At 37.1% G+C, this 17,371-nt stretch overlaps 1 protein-coding gene across 19 annotated transcripts in view; it reads right to left on the bottom strand.

Annotated features, from left to right (window-relative positions):
* The window catches only part of LOC108699357, an 87,628-nt gene that overhangs the window by 32,440 nt on the left and 37,817 nt on the right, over positions 1-17,371 (bottom strand). For 8 of the 19 annotated variants that reach the window (XM_041573497.1, XM_041573496.1, XM_041573481.1 and 5 more), the window contains exons 3-10: positions 14,688-14,720; positions 14,203-14,220; positions 10,569-10,586; positions 9,765-9,782; positions 7,908-7,925; positions 6,992-7,009; positions 5,485-5,505; positions 5,212-5,235 (exon numbers count right to left, since the gene is read on the bottom strand). In XM_041573497.1, the coding sequence (XP_041429431.1) occupies positions 5,212-5,235; positions 5,485-5,505; positions 6,992-7,009; positions 7,908-7,925; positions 9,765-9,782; positions 10,569-10,586; positions 14,203-14,220; positions 14,688-14,720 (168 nt within the window). The remainder of the gene's footprint in view (positions 1-5,211; positions 5,236-5,484; positions 5,506-6,991; positions 7,010-7,907; positions 7,926-9,764; positions 9,783-10,568; positions 10,587-14,202; positions 14,221-14,687; positions 14,721-17,371) is intronic. The other 11 variants (XM_041573483.1, XM_041573482.1, XM_041573485.1 and 8 more) reach the window with 11 other exon arrangements.

The following is a 17,371-nucleotide window of genomic DNA, read 5'->3' on the forward strand; positions in this document are numbered from 1 at the left end:
GAGATCTCCACAGTTCGCTAGAGTGAAATTCCGCCTCTCTCCATTCGTTTCTATGGGAGTTTGAAAGGCGTATTTATGAAAGGGCGAACTTTCACTTTCACCATTGATAAATACTCTTTTAAAAATCCCATAGAAATGAATGGAGAGTGGCGGAATTTCATTCTAGATGACTGTGGCGATCTCTAACTTCACTCTTTTCGCAATGGTCATATAACATTCTGACGTTAAAGATTAATGTTATTATTGGCCCCTTTTAGCTGCTGAAATCAATATAATTTATGTCTCTTTGTCAAGCTCTGTTTTCTGGAGCAGGGCAAAAAGGGAAATCAAAGCTATTCCATATTTGGTCCATGTGAGGGATGTACTGGACCCTGCTAATAGGCAAAAGGTATGTCCAACACACAGGGGCGATCCTGGTCATTTTGCCGCCTGAGGCGACCTTCCTTTTGCCGCCCAATCCCCTCCTCACTACACTCACTTCTTCAGCGCCGGAGGGGGTCGGGCGTTCCATGGCGCACTCGAGGGGTCAGGGGCGGTCCACGTCGCTAGTGCAGAGAGTGCAATTGCGATCTCTGCACTAGAAGAGTCGAATTTCCCGGGTTGAAAAGTGTAAATTCGGCTCTTAGTTACCAGGAGCGGCATTTTTGCCGCCCCTGGCAACCAGGAGGGCGCTGCCGCCTGAGGCGAGTGCCTCAACTCTCCTCATTGGTGGAGCGCCCCTGCCAACACAAGCCTTATTCATTGCACTTATTTTGAACAAGGGGGTATATTGCCCCTTTAATGGGGACATAAAGCTTAATATTAACGTAAGCCCTGAAATTGCTCTTCTGAGACCTACTAAAATGTTAATTTCTTTATAGACATTTTATAGATATTAGGGCGCAACTTCGCCGCACTTCGCCAGGCGTAGTTTCGCCAGCGCTTCGCAAATTCACTAAAATCTGAAGTTGCGCACAGGGGTAGCGTAAGGTTGCGGAGTTGCGCTAGCGTTGATTCGCTATGTAAAGCGAAGTTACGCTAGCGAAGGCTAATTTGCATATGGCGCGAAATTCAAATTTCAATGGAGGAATACGTATCTGCACTACAAATGCCTAGAAAACCTTCAAATCAGCAAATAAAATTTTTATTTTGCCCTACACATGTGCCCACTGTCTAGGTAGGTTGCCATGAGTCAGGAAATGTAGGGGGGAGGAAGGGGAGCCCCAAAAATTTTTCGATCTTTTTCAGCCTATCAGCCATCATGTAGAAAACACGCCAGCGTTTTTTGGGACTTAGAAAAAATTTAGACTTTTTTTTAAACAATCCCTATCTACTCTATTGCGCTTCGCCAGGTCTGAGGTGGCGAAGGAAGTCTAGCGTAAAAGGTAGCGTTCACTACACTGCGCAAGTTAGTGAATTTGCGTAGTTTCGTCGCTAGCGAAGATTCGCCTGGCGTAAGGTTGCGAAATAACACTAGCGAAACTACGCCAGCGTTCGTTAGTGAATTTGCGCAGTAGCGAAAATGCCAAATGCTAGCGAATTAACGCTAGCGTTCGGCGCTTCGTGCCTTAGTGAATTTGCCCCTAGGAGCTTCACTTTGCTAAACAGGGCTCTTGAAGAATTTGCTTTCTTTGTTCTGGCACTTTACATGGAGAAAAGGGGCAGGGTTATGTGCTTTTAAAACACTTTGATTATGTGTAATACTTTATTCCTGATAAAGAGGAGATCAATAAAAAAATCAATAAATTGGCAGTGTCATCACTGCATAAAAGTGAGCAATGTTCCTAACTTTGAGTTGTGAAGTTTTATGATGACACCTTGTCAGGTGTCCAGTTTCCTAATTTGGAAATCTGGCGGTTTTCAACTGGACAGCCTGGTTTTCCACACTGGATGGGGGAAAGCCTACATTTACCAATGTAAGCAGCAGGTGCGCTGGTCAGAGAAAGGGTCAGGTAGCAGAGCAGTAGGTGGTCTTCCAGTCACTGCCGCCCTGTACATGCTAAAGTGTGGGGCTCCAGGTAAGCAGGGAAGATGGCAGTCCAGGGCAGTTGGTACAAAAAGTTATTCCTGAAACCACAACCAACCTGAACACGACGGCACCAAACCCTTCCCAACCCACCTCCATTATTTATATATCGGCCCAACCCACTCATCTGTGAAATCACCAAATGGGAAGGGCGAGGCAGAACTGACTAAGGCTGCAACCAAACCAGTTTGGGGGGCATAGTAAAATTGGAGTATTGTCGGGGGATTAGATCAGGGGTGCTCAAAAGGTAGATTGGGATCTACCAGTAGACCTTTAGCTGGTGATCAGTAGATCTCAAGACACTGTCAATAAACAGCTTGTCTATATCACCCTCCTGTTTCATGTTTTTTATTCAGATATTTATTATGTTATGGTAGCATAAGAAATAGTTGTTTATTAAATATGGCAATATACATTTTCTCATAAATCATTATTTAAGTAATATTTTTCGTGGAACAATGCTTTTATGGATGTAGATCATAATGGGACAACATCACTAAAAGAAGACCTCACACAAGTATAGGGCACTCCTGGATTAGAGAGTCGAAGGGAAAAACTTTTGCAGGAAACATCAAGTGATGGAACCGAAGAGCAGATACCTATGGTGGTAGGGACTTTTACTCATGCTTATTAAAGGTGCTGATATAGCTGGCATATTAAAGGGACATCCTGAGACTGCTGGCCCGCTGGCACTATAATCAATAACCCACCCAAGTGTGACACTACCACCTTGAGGGTGCTTTTACTGGCCCACCACAGTCACAGTTAACTATAGGTTAAGTGACTCTTTCCCCCATCCTTTTTCTGCTTCAAGACTATTTCTCCCTTTTTTTTCTTTTTGTTTTTAATCTAAACTGGTGAGGAATTGAACTATATACAGCAAGGACTTTCTCTCTCAGTAATGTGTTGAACTTTGTAATTTGAAAACGGATGTTGCTGCAGTAAGTAAGGCTATGTTTAGTTGCCATCTTGAGAAAAGCTGGATAAATGGGTCCCTGGAGTGAATGGAGGAGCGCCTCCATTCCATACTCCATTTAGGATTTTGTAGTTGCCCAATTAGAGGTAGCTAATCTGATTATTTGATAATCTGCAGATGAGCAACAGATAAAAGACGTGTGGGATTACACCTCAGAGTTGTCACGGTCGGCACCCTAAACCAGAACTAGTGCCAAGCTCCCTGGTCTCTTCTCGGCTTCACCAGTAGTGTGACCGCCTTTGGCTTCGGGAGGAGCCCTCAGCTTACTCAGATGCCACCTGGACTTTCCGAGAGGAGCAAGGCGAGGAGTTCTGGCAAGCAAAGGGGCACGACAGTTGTTAAAATCAGTTAGGCCGAAGGTCGTGGTACAACAACGTAAGACAGATTCGTGGTCAGACTGGCCGGGTCGAGGCAGGCAGATAGCTAGAATCGTCAGGCAGGCAAGGGTCAAAACCGGGTAATCAATCAGATGGGATGAGGCAGAATCGGAGTCAAATACCAGGCAGAGGTCAAACCAGAACATCGAACAGAAGGGTTAAGCAGAATCAAGGTCGGTTTCAGGCAAGGGTCAGGTTCCAGAGATCAGAGTAGTCAAACAGCCAGGCAGGGGTCAAAACAGATAATCAGATTCAAACAGAATAGCAACAGCTAACAGCTCCAGGAACAAATCCTATCACGGGCAATGACATAGAAGAAAATGTCCCTTCCAATCCTATTTGAATTTCGCGTCATTGCGCGCTGACGTAATCACGCTCCTATAAAAACCGGAAATGCGCGCGCGGCGCGCATTAGGAAGCCGGCAGTGAAGGAGCAGTACGGTGCGGTGGGCATCCCCGCCGCACCACCATTAGACCACCAGGGTAAGGATTCGTCACAAGAGTCCTGGGATACCTCCATGTTCTGGAGGAGGATGTCAAGAGTCAAGTCAAGAGTGAGTTTATTGTAGTTTCATCCATATATGTTTGTACAGTACACAGTGGAACGAAACAACGTTCCTCTAGGACCATGGTGCTACACACAACATAGATGTACCGGACAACAGACAAAAAGTGTAAGTGCAAAAATATGCAATATATGTGTGGGTCCTGAAGCCCTCCTTGTGCTGGAGGGAGGTTTGGTGTGGCCAGAGGCTGGTAAATTTGTATCCCTAGAGGAGAGTCAGCAGGGCTTAGTGAGAAGAACAGAATATTCCATAGTGTGGAAGGGACCCTGTATGGTGAGAACCCCAAAGTTGGGAAAAGTTTAACTTAATGAACTATGCCAGTACATTTATGTTGGGAAGAGTTTTCTTAAATAAACCTGTGTTTTTGCCTGAAGACGTGGTGTCCCTGACTTTATGCTCCCGATACGCTGCTTACCTGTTTACTATAGCTAAATATCACCAAAAATTGTACAGGTAGCCAGCTTGTCACAATATATTTACATTTTTTAAGGATTTATCTATTGAGCAGCACAAACTTCAGCTAGTGATAAATTTGAGGATTTTAGAAATACATATTTGTTTTTAATGGAATTATTTAATTGAGTAAGCTGACCAGCCACTACTTATTACTACTGAATAAAAGGATATTATTTACAGATAACCTCAGTTTAAGCGTGCACTGCCATTACAATTAATTGTGGGTGGAAATTGATTATAGATTCTCTTCAGATACATTGTTTTGTTATTACATTTGTCTTCAGGGGGAAACCTTTAATATTCTACAGCTCCCTCATTTCTTGACTGTGGGGATTTCTTGGTGACTCACTGTCTTTATATAAAAAAAATAAATAAGATGGTCTTATTTTAATTGCAAAGACTGCTATTAGTAATCATTTTTCACCTTGGGCAGATCCGCACACCTCTAGGCTAAAGTACTGTTTTTATTCACACCCCAGTTTATGGAAGGATTACCCCAACCTCAGCCCCATGTGACCAAATAAAAAAAAAGGTGGGTTGGTTTAGTGACTTTGGTGGTTTGGGGGGAATATTTCTGAGGAAATTAGTGCAAATAACTTTCTTGCAATGCTGACACATTCCTATGGATTTTTATAAGAAAGTGTCAGTATCACTTTAATATTGTGTTAGTTTCGCATTACCATTGGTTGAAAAGTAGTAGAATGTTTTACATAGGGGCCCATATTATGGTAAAACATTTACAGAATTTCATTTGATGGTATATAAAAGGGTTAAGTTAAAGAAAGTAAACAAAAAAAGAAGAAAGTCAAGGAGGGGTATAAAGAGACTTACCGACACTGTCCTTTCCGAATAACTCTAAGGGAAGGAATAGACAAAGATGCATTTTAGACTGTAAACAACCAAATTGCTTGAATGAAAACTTAAATTTTAAACTTTGTGAAATGTAAAATATAAAAATGTTTCCTGTTAATTTGCTGGGAATAAAAAAATAATACATTATATATAAAGATTTTCCTTTGTTTGTATATAAAAGGGTTGAAAGTCGAAGTTGAAGAGAGAAAATACAAAGAGAAAGACAAGGAGGGGTATAAAAGAGAGACTTACCAGCAAAGAGCCTTTTCCTTTCTAAGGGAAGGAATAGATATTAAAAAAATAATATTACAAAGAGAGGCTTTTTAGAAGTAACGGTGCAAACAGCCAAAATAAAAATCATCACTGAGAAAAGAAGAATATATAGCAGGAAGGCACAAAATGTCACCTTATGTGATATATCAGTTTATCCTAAAGTTGACTCTTGTTTGATTAGTAATGATTTCATTTTGCTCGTTTTTAGGTTTGGGTGTTAGATGAGAGATAATATGGAGTTATGGGAATTTTAACCTTCGGATAGACAGCACCTTCATGGGTAGAGTTAAAAAGCCTTTATCCTAAACATGTTTCACATCTTGGACAACAGGGATATACTAATTATCACGTTGTCAGCTACTGGTGCACCCATTGTATTCCAAGATAAATTTCCACAATACAATAAAGCAACAGAATAGGATTGTTAAACAGTTGCAAGAAACACAGATACTCATAGGGGCAAATTCACAAGGACGAAGAGCCTAACGCTAGCGTAACGCATTTTCGTTAATTCGCCGATTCACTAACGGACACTGGCGTAAAATCGCTAGTGTTACTAGTGTTACTTACGAATTTGCACAATGGACGTAACTATGCAAATTCACTGACGCGTGCATTTTTCTGAACGCTACCTTTTACGCTAGACTTCCTTCGCCACCTCAGACCAGGCGAAGTGCAATAGAGTAGATAGGGATTGCTTCAAAAAAAGTTGAAATTTTTTCAAAGTCCCAAAAAACACTGGCGTTTTTTCTTTTTTTATAATTAACGCTAGTGCAACTTCGCAACCTTTCATTTCCCCTGAGCGCAACTTCGGATTTTAGTGAATTTGCATAGGGCTGGCGAAAATTCGCCTGGCGAAGTGCGGCGAAGCAGACGCTGTCGCAACTACGAATCTTAGTGAATTTGCCCAATAGTGAGCACTTATGTCTATCTCTTATAGGTCTATTAAACAAATAATAATTTCCCTAACCATGTGTGACTTCAGCCAAACATACTGAAGCCAACACAGGCTCTTAATAGCGTAAATTACAAATGCAGAGGAGCCAGTATAATCTCCTTTTGTCCTAAAAGGGGACTATTTATGCTCATGATAAATCACCTTCCTCATTAACAGTTGGAATACAACTGCATGGAATAACATATGGATAAGTGCTAACTATTAGGGGCAGATTTATCAAGGGTCGAATTTTGAAGTGTTAAAAATGGCGAAAATGTTTGGGGGCACATTTCTGAGGAAATTAGTGCAAATAACTTTCTAGCAATGCTGACACATTCCTATGGATTTTTATAGAAAAGTGTCAGTATCACGTTAATATTGTGTTAGTATCACATTACCTTTGGCTGAAAAGTACTAGAATTTTTACATAAGGACGAGTATTAAGTTAAAACATTTACAGATTTTCCTTTGATGGTATATAAAATTGTTAAGTTGAAGATTAAACAAAAAATGAGGTAAGTCAATGAGGGGTATAAAAGAAAGACTTACCGAGTTGTCTTTGTAACACTAAGGGAAGGAATAAACAGAGATGCATTTTAGACTGTAAACAACCAACTAGCTTGAAGAATATTAAATTAACTTAAATTTAAACTTTTTGAAATTTAAAATGTAAAAATGTTTCTTGTTGATTGGCTGGGAATATAAAAAAATACATTATATATATATATATATATATATATATATATATATATATATATATATATATATATATATATATATATATATATATATATATATATATATATATATAGATATATAGATATATATAAAAATATATATATATATATATATAAAGATTTTCCTTTGTTTATATATAAAAGGGTTGAAAGTCAAAGTTGAAGAAAGGAAATAAAATAAAAAGAGAAAGACAAGGAGGAATATAAAAGAGAGACTTATCAGCCCAGCACATTCCTTAGGGAAGGAATAGATATTAAATAAATAATTTTACAAAGAGAAGCTTTTTGGAAATAACAGTGAAAACAGCCTTAATAAAAATTGTCACTTATTTTTTTCTTATTAAATGGCTGAGAAAAGAGGGACATATAGCAGAAAGGCACAAAATTCCACCTTATGTGTTATGAGTTTTTCCTGAAGTTGACTTGTGTTTGATTAGTAATCTTCTGATAGACAGCACTATCAAGGGTAAAGTTACAAAGCCTTTATCCTAAACATGTTACACATCTTGGACAACAGCGACATTTAGGGGCAGATTAAGGGTCGAACTGAAAATTCGAATTTTCAATTTTTGTTATGTTCTAAACTGTCAAATTTGACTAGAGTTATTTAAATTCGATTTGAGTTTTTTAAAAGTACAATTTGATTTTCGAGATTTATCATACTTTTTGTTAAGTTGAAGATTAAACAAAAAAGAGGTAAGTCAATGAGGGGTATAAAAGAGACTTACCGATTTGTCTTTGTAACTCTAAGGGAAGGAATAAACAGAGATGCATTTTAGACTGTAAACAACCAACTAGCTTGAAGAAAACTTAAATATAAACTTTTTGAAATTTAAAATGTAAAAATGTTTCTTGTTGATTGGCTGGGAATAAAAAAAAATACATTATATATATATATATATATATAAATATAAAGATTTTCCTTTGTTTGTATATAAAAGGGTTAAAAGTCAAAGTTGAAGAAAGGAAATAAAAAGAGAAAGACAAAGAGGGATATAAAAGAGAGACTTATCAGCCCAGCACATTACTTAGGGAAGGAATAAATATTAAAAAAATAATATTACAAAGAGAAGCTTTTTGGAAATAACAGTGCAAACAGCCAAACAGCCTTAATAAAAATTGGATATTTATACATGGAAAAACTGTTTATAACATTGGTATACATTCTTTTCTATTTTTAGATGATGATATTATGTATCTGCCGTTTCGAGACAAAGTAAGCAATGATCAGGAGACTTATATTTGCATCTTTTTGACTCTTTGAATTTTTGTAACTTTGCGTTTAATATATGTTTTATGATTTTCACTACTTGGATTATGGACACAAATGTATCACATAATGAAGTACTTGGACACTGATACACTATAATATTACACCAGTGACACACAGTGGTGAAATTTTAATATGACACGCATTTAATTATTTATTGTATTTAAAATTGCACTCATTGCATTAATTAGTTGCTAATGCCGTCATTTTGGCGCCTTTTTGAGATTTGTTTTGTATTGATATGGCCACCTTATCACTTGCACTTTATCCTTGATGTGGGCCGAAACGTTGGACATGAGCGATGTTTGAATAAAATTATTAGATTCAAAACAATTTTCTGGAGTGCTGGTCTTGAAGGATATATATATATATATATATATATATATATATATATATATATATATATATATATATATATATATATTTATATATACACACATTTTTTTAATCATTCGTCTATTGAGCAGCACAAACTTTAGATACTGGTAAATTTGAGGATTTCAGCAATACATATTTGTTTTTATTTAAAGGAATTTTTTAATTGAGTAGGCTGACCAGTAACTACCTTTTATTACTGAAGATTAAAAGGATATGATTTACAGATAACCTCAGTTGAAGCGTGCACTGCCATTACAATCAACTGTGGGTGAAAATTGATTATAGATTCTCTTCAGATATATTGTTTTGTTATTACATTTGTCTTCAGGGGGAAACCTTTAATATTCTACAGCTCCCTCATTTCTTGAGTGTGGGGATTTCTTGGTGACTCACTGTGTCTTTATATAAAATTTAAATTGGTCTTATTTTATCTGCAAAGACTGCCATTAGTAATAATTTTCACCTTTCCTTAATTTACCTATTTCAATTCACTTAAGATGTAATGAGCTAGACGACCCACACAAAATGCAGGTTTTGGGCAGATCTGCACACCGCTAGGCTAAAGTACTGTTTTCATTCACACTCCAACTTATGGAAGGATTTCCCCAACCTCAGCCCCATGTGACCAAATGAAAAAAACAAAAGTTACTGCTGGGTTTGGTGGCTTTGGGGGCACATTTCTGAGGAAATTAGTGCAAATAACTTTCTAGCAATACTGACACATTCCTATGGATTTTTATAGGAAAGTGTCAGTATCATGTTAATATTGTGTTAGTATCACATTACCTTTGGCTGAAAAGTAGTAGAATTTTTACAGAAAGACAAGTATTATTTTAAAACATTTACAGCTTTTCCTTTGATGGTATATAAAAGGGTTAAGTTGAAGAGTAAACAAAAAAAGAGGTAAGTCAATGAGGGGTATAAAAGAGAGACTTACCGAGTTGTCTTTGTAACTCTAAGGGAAGGAATAAACAAAGATGCATTTTAGACTGTAAACAACCAACTAGCTTGAAGAATATTAAATTAACTTAAATTTAAACTTTTTGAAATTTAAAATGTAAAAATGTTTCTTGTTGATTGGCTGGGAATAAAAAAAAAATATATATATATATAAAGATTTTCCTTTGTTTGTATATAAAAGGGTTAAAAGTCAAAGTTGAAGAAAGGTAATAAAAAGAGAAAGACAAGGAGGAATATAAAAGAGAGACTTATCAGCCCAGCACATTCCTTAGGGAAGGAATAGATGTTAAAAAACATAATATTACAAAGAGAAGCTTTTTGGAAATAACAGTGAAACAGCCAAACAGCCTTAATAAAAATTGTCACTTATTTTTTTCTTATTAAATGGCTGAGAAAAGAGGGATATATAGCAGAAAGGCACAAAATTCCACCTTATGTGTTATGAGGTTTTCTTGAAGTTGACTTGTGTTTGATTAGTAATCTTCGGACAGACAGCACTATCAAGGGTAAAGTTACAAAAGCCTTTATCCTAAACATGTTACACAACTTGGACAACAGCGACATTTAGGGGCAGATTAATCTATCAAGGGTCGAATTGAAAATTCGAATTTTCGATTTTTTTTAATGGTCTAAACTGTCAAATTTGACTAGAGTTATTCAAATTTGATTTGAGTTTTTTAAAAGTACAATTTGATTTTCGAGATTTATCATACTTTTTGTTAAGTTGAAGATTAAACAAAAAAAGAGGTAAGTCAATGAGGGGTATAAAAGAAAGACTTACCGAGTTGTCTTATTAACTCTAAGGGAAGGAATAGACAGAGATGCATTTTAGCTTGAAGAAAACTTAAATTTAAACTTTTTGAAATTTAAAATGTAAAAATGTTTCTTGTTGATTGGCTGGGAATAAAAAAACAATACATTATATATATATATATATTTAATAAAAATTGTCACTTATGTTTCTCTTATTAAATGGCTGAGAAAAGAGGGACATATAGCAGAAAGGCACAAAATTCCACCTTATGTGTTATGAGGTTTTCCTGAAGTTGACTTGTGTTTGATTAGTAATCTTCAGACAGACAGCACTATCAAGGGTAAAGTTACAAAGCCTTTATCCTAAACATGTTACACATCTTGGACAACAGCGACATTTAGGGGCAGATTTATCTACCAAGGGTCAAATTGAAAATTCTAATTTATGGTCTAAATCTAAACTGTCAAATCAAATTCGATTTTCAAGATTTATCATACTTTAAGAATTCGAATTTGACTATTTGCCACCTAAAACCTGTCGAATTGCTGTTTGAGTCAATGAGAGAGGTCCAGGGATCAATTTGGTGTTGTTTGAAGCCTTCCTGACATTCAAGTTGAAGAAAAACTCAAATCGAGTTTTTTAAATTAGAATCAAATTCCATTCAAGTTTTCGAGTCGATTTAATTCATCCAAGTTTTAAAAATTCCATACTCCATTTAGTATGAAAAATGAACTTATGACCCCACAAATAAATTTAGCCATGAACTTAATGCCATTTTGAAGATTGCTGTAAATAACGGATGGATCTCGAAGGACATGTACAATTATTTCTTGCCGCCACATCCCATTCGGCCAGTAATTGATACGCTGCCCAAGATCCACAAAAACGCTCAGAGACCTCCGGAGCAGCCTATAATTTCATCAAATGGGTCACTCAATGAAGGCATAGCCAAATATGTGGACTCTCTATTGCAACCCTGTATTCAGAACATTTATGGGTATGTGCAAGACACCAATGATTTTTTGCGGGTGATGCAGAGTATTGATTTGGAAATTACACAAATGGTTTTGGTGACAATGGATGTACAAAGCCTCTACACTTGCATCCCCCATGATGCGAGTGTGGAGGCAGTGCGTGAATTGGTCACCAAAAATCCGGTCTATGACAGGCCTCTGATTGAGTTCTTGCTCACTTTATTACAGTTCATTCTATATAACAACTATTTTAAATTTGAAACCCAATTTTATGTACAATTAGCGCGAGCGGCGATGGGGTCAAACGTGGCTGCTGTGTATACAAATGCATACGTGTGCCAATTTGAAAATGATTATATACTGAGTCATCCACTCTTTAGACAATATGGGGCGTTCTACACGAGATCCATCGATGATTTTTTCTTTCCTGTGGTTGGGCCCCACTAAAGACTTGGACGAATTTGTGGAGCAATTGAACAAATCGGAAAGCCCTGTAAAATTTACCATAAAATACGATTCACACTGCATAGATTTTTTGGATGTTAAATTGTTTAAAGACAAGGATACCTTGCAAACATGTATGTACATAGAGCCCACAGATAGAAATACCTTAGTACATTATCACAGCAACCATCCCAGGCACTTATTAAATTCTCTCCCTAAATCACAGATGTTTCGAGTAGTAAGAATAGCTATTGATTTAGCTAAAAGAAAGTAAGATCTGGATAATATGCAAGACAAATTTTTGAAGAGGTGATATCCTGAAAAGCTACGGTCAGAGACCAAAAATTGGGCACTTTCCTTTATTCGTACAGAGGTTATGTGTGAGCAACTAAGGATAAGCAAAGGCAGCAATACAGGTGCACAAAATGATCTTTATTATGTTAGTCAGTATGGAGCAGACAGCATATCTGTCAAAAAAAGTGTGACAAAACATTTGTTAATAATAAGTAACTTCTGACGAAACAATCTCCAAATATTTGCCTGAGAAGCCCAGATTTATTTACAGAAGGGGCAGGAATTTAAAGGAAATTCTAAGCCCCTCTGATCCAGTTAATAAATATCAAAAGCCAAATTTATCGGAGTGGCCGGGAGTGTATAAATGCACAGGGTGTGTAATGTGTGCGACTTTGATACAGGGCTCACATTTCACACATTTCCACATCCACAGAAATACACCATCCGGCAAAGAATGTCATGTGACACTTCAATGGTGGTGTATATAATCAAATGCCCTTGCGGGAAACCAGCTTTTGCGTATTGCAATGCACAGGTCAAGCATAAGAGCAGCCCTAGATCCAGACAGAACAGAAAAAGGCAAACAAAGAAAACAGGACATTTCCCAACAGCTGGTGGCCAAACACTGGGCAGAAGCCAGGCATAGTCCCGTGGCATTTAGATGCATGTCCATTGAGCAGATTCCCAAAAGATCAAGAGGGGGAGAATGATAACATGCTATTGAAAAAAAAAGCATTTTGGATCCATAAATTAGACTGTGTGATGCCCAAGGAATTCAATGGCCAACTAGTTCTCAACTGTTTCCTAACTTAATCAAGTTTCCCCCTTCTCAATTGGAATTAAAATAACAAAGTATAAAAGAAAAATGAAAAAAGTAACAAAATTGGAAATGTGTTTATTTATCCATGGAAACACTGTTTATAACATTGGTATGCATTCTTTTTCTATTTTTAGATGATGATATTATGTATCTGCCGTTTCAAGACAAAGTAAGCAATGATCAGGAGACTTATATTTGCATCTTTTTAACTCTTTGGATTTTTGTAACTTTGCGTTTAATATATGTTTTATGACTTTCACTACTTGGATTATGGACACAAATGTATCACATAATGAAGTACTTGGACACTGATACACTATAATAGTACACCAGTGACACAGTGGTGAGATTTTAATATGACATGCATTTAATTAGTTATTGTATTTAAAATTGTACTCATTGCATTAATTAGTTGCTAATGACGTCAATTTGGTGCCTTTTTGAGAATGTTTTTGTATTTATATGGCCACCTTATCACTTGCACTTTATCCTTGATAAAGGCCTCAATGTGGGACGAAATATTGGACATGAGTGATGTTTGAATTATTAGATTCAAAAAATTTTCTGGGTTTGGTGGCTTTGGGGGAACATTTCTGAGGAAATTAGTGCAAATAACTTTCTAGCAATGCTGACACATTCCTATTGATTTTTATAGAAAAGTGTCAGTATAACGTTAATATTGTGTTAGTATCACATTACCTTTGGCTGAAAAGTACTAGAATGTTTTACAGAAGGACAAGTATTAAGCTTCAAACAAGGGAAAGTTGTGCTCACCACTAATTTTTAAAACCATTAGGCGGGGAAGCAATGAGACTGTGACCACAAAATACATATAGTCAAATACAAGAGTCCTCTGCACTCAACCCATTATCAATATATTTAAGACAGAGACATTTTGTGCATACTGCTACTGAAAAATGCCTTACCCTTTAAACAAAACAGGGATTGTTTGTCCATATATTGCAATATATTTAAGCTGGCCAACTACGTCAAAGTCATCCCATATATATAAATAAGTTTTAAGTTACAACATTTACAGATTTTCCTTTGATGGTATATAAAAAGGGTTAAGTTGAAGAGTAAACAAAAAAAGAGGAAAGTCAAGGAGGGGTATAAAAAAAAGACTTACCGAACAAGCTTCGTATCCCTAAGGGAAGGAATAAACAGAGATGCATTTTAGACTGTAAACAATCAACAAGCTTGAAGAAAACTTAAATTTAAACTTTTTGAAATTTAAAATGTAAAAATGTTTCTTGTTAATTGGCTGGGAATAAAAAAATAATACATTATATATAAAGATTTTCCTTTGTTTGTACATAAAAGGGTTGAAAGTCAAAGTTGAAGAAAGGAAATAAAAAGAGAAAGACCTTTCATCCAATTCTTAAGTGATGTCGTGCAATACTGGTTGTCTCCAGCAGGTGTCATATCTCACACACTGTGTGGATCAATGTCCATAAAAGAAACATTTGTATATAAAAAAAGGAAAGAAACATTTATACTATAAAGTAACGTTTGTGCTTTAGAAACATTGTATATATATAAAACCTTCGTATAGGATACTTCTTATAACACATGGACAAGAAAAGTAAAAAATTAGATTAGATAGTTACTTACCGAGGTAAGGAGAATGTGCACAATAGTATGATTCTGTAAAATGAAAAAAAAAAAAAAGGGGTATGTTAATGTAACTGATAAATTTACATAAATACTCAATAGGCCATTATGCTAAGAAACAATTTAATTGCAATTGCCCATTTAACCCCTTCGGGGTAACGCAATCAAGCTCGTAAATCCAAAAAGCTTCACGTTTTAGCAACAGTTGCTCTACATCTCCACCCCTAGGTGGTATGGGAATGTGGTCTATGGGCATACATTTGAATTGTGAGGGATCATGTCTGGCCTCACGCCAATGTTTGGCGACTGGTTGTTGGGCAATATCCTGCTTATTAGGGTCTACCCTTCTGTCTGGGTTCAAGGCTGCCCTAATTGTTGCCCTATGCATGTTGATTCTGTCTTTAAGTTGCCTCACAGTTTTACCACAATATACTAGACCGCATGGACATTTGATCACATATATCACCATTGTGGTGGTGCATGTCATCCTGTGTCTAATCTTGTACCTCTTGCCAGTTCTAGGGTGTCTGAACTCTGACCCCGTGATCAATGTGTTGCACATCACACACCCCGTGCATCTGAATACACCAGGGCGTGATGTTAAAAAATGTGTGACTTCAGATCGAGTATATTTTTGTACTGGGTCAGATGGGCTTAGATGTTCTTTGAGGTTAGTGTTTCTACTGTAACTGAACATGGGTCTGTGAGGAATCTTGTCACACAAAACATCGTCATTGGACACCATTTCCCAATGTTTAAGCACCGACTTTTTTATATTGCTGCTGTAAGGATTATATTTACTAACGTAATAAACATATATATATATATATATATATATATATATATATAAAGGGACCTTGAAAAAGCACCAAATCCACCAAACCTAATTTTCATATGCAGATTAGGGGCGGGAAAGGAAAAGGTGGGAAAATGTTTTTTACTTCCATGTCTTGTGACAAAAGTTACGTGAATTCCATTCCCACACCTAATTTACATATACAAATTAGGATTCGGTTCAGCCATGCACAAGGGTTCGGCCGTATCCGAATCCAGCTGAAAAAGGCCCAATCCCGAGCCAAACTAGAAAAAATTGCCTCTGGCTGTGTGATAACTGGACCTTATATTTTGTATAGGTTATAGTTAATCAAAAAAAAACCCTAAGCTGAAGGGAAACAATCCCCATAAAATGCTGATTTAATAGTCAACTCTACATCATACATCTAGTCTTATGACCCTCTCTAATGATAATAGTTCACTGCAGTATGGCAACACAGTGTTACAAGACTCAACAGCCCCAGAAGCATTCTATCTTCTACGGCCTTGAATTAATATAAAAATCTGCAAGAAATTCATTTCACATGAACATCACTAACACTACTGTCTAATGCTGTTGAACAGAGCAATAACTGTGATTGTTGTACTTAACAACAACAATAATCCTGATTATAAATTATGTTTAGGGCACCCAAAATCCAGAACCGATGCTAGGCTCCCTGGTCTCATCTTTTGCTTCTGCCTCTAATAGCCGTCTTTCACCTCGTGAGGAGCCCTCGGCTAATCGGATGCTGCCAGGTCTTAATAAGAGAGGAGTCAAGCGAAGGTTCTGGACAAGCAAAGGGGCACGATCGTTAAAAAGGTTTTGGAGGGAAAGCACAGTTTCAGTAGTCAAACAGGCCGGGTCAGTGCAGGCAGAGTTCAAGTAAAGTCAGTCAAGTCAGGCAAGGGTCAAAACCGGAAGATCTTCTAGAATGGCCAGGCAGACACAGGTCAGGATAACGGAGTTCAGAATAGTCAGGCAGGCAGGGGTCAAAACAGGAATCAGAAAAGTCCCTTTAAATACCTTTAAATCTCAAGTCATCGCACAATGACGTCATGATGCCGGCAATGTTGCACGCGTAAAACCCGGAAGTGCGCGCCGCGCGTGCCCTAAGGCAGAACAGTGTGAGCAACAACACAGGACGCATCAAGCGGCAGGTGTCCCTGCAGGAGGCGCTGCGATTGTCCCCATTGGCCCACTGGACCACCAGGGTGAGTGACACTTACAATGATAAATACTTGTTCCATAAGATAAAGGGAAAGAATAGAAAATGTAAAACCTTAACAGACAACCAAGAACAAGTTGAAACTGATTGTAAAGCCCAGTATAGTAAAAGATTGTTATTGCAGAACTTAATATTTATCTTATGGAAGAAATGGAAAACAAATGATATAAAGTTATGATAAACAAATGATAAAGTAAAATACAACAGATGCTAAGGGTCAGTTTTATGCAACACTCCTTGCATTTCCTTATCATTGGACAGACAGAATGGTGCTTAGCACATACTACTCTAAAGTATTCTAAAGGCACTACCTCTACCCTCAACTCGTTGGTTATTCTAGAGGTCCCACACCAGATGCATCAGTAGATGCTACAGATTATTCACAAGTGACCTCAAGTGTCTGGAATGTGCCAATAGCAGATACAGTCATATAAAAAAGTTTGGGAACCCCTCTCGGCCTGCATAATAATTTAATCCACTTTCAACAAAAAGATAACAGTGGTATGTCTTTCATTTCCCAGGAACATCTGAGTACTGGGGTGTTTTCTGAACAAAGATTATTAGTGAAGCAGTATTCAGTTGTATGAAATTAAATCAAATGTGAAAAACTGGCTGTGCAAAAATTTGGGTACCCTTGTAATT

The sequence above is a fragment of the Xenopus laevis genome, chromosome 8L (genome assembly GCF_017654675.1).
Source record: "Xenopus laevis strain J_2021 chromosome 8L, Xenopus_laevis_v10.1, whole genome shotgun sequence".
NCBI lineage: Eukaryota > Metazoa > Chordata > Amphibia > Anura > Pipidae > Xenopus > Xenopus laevis.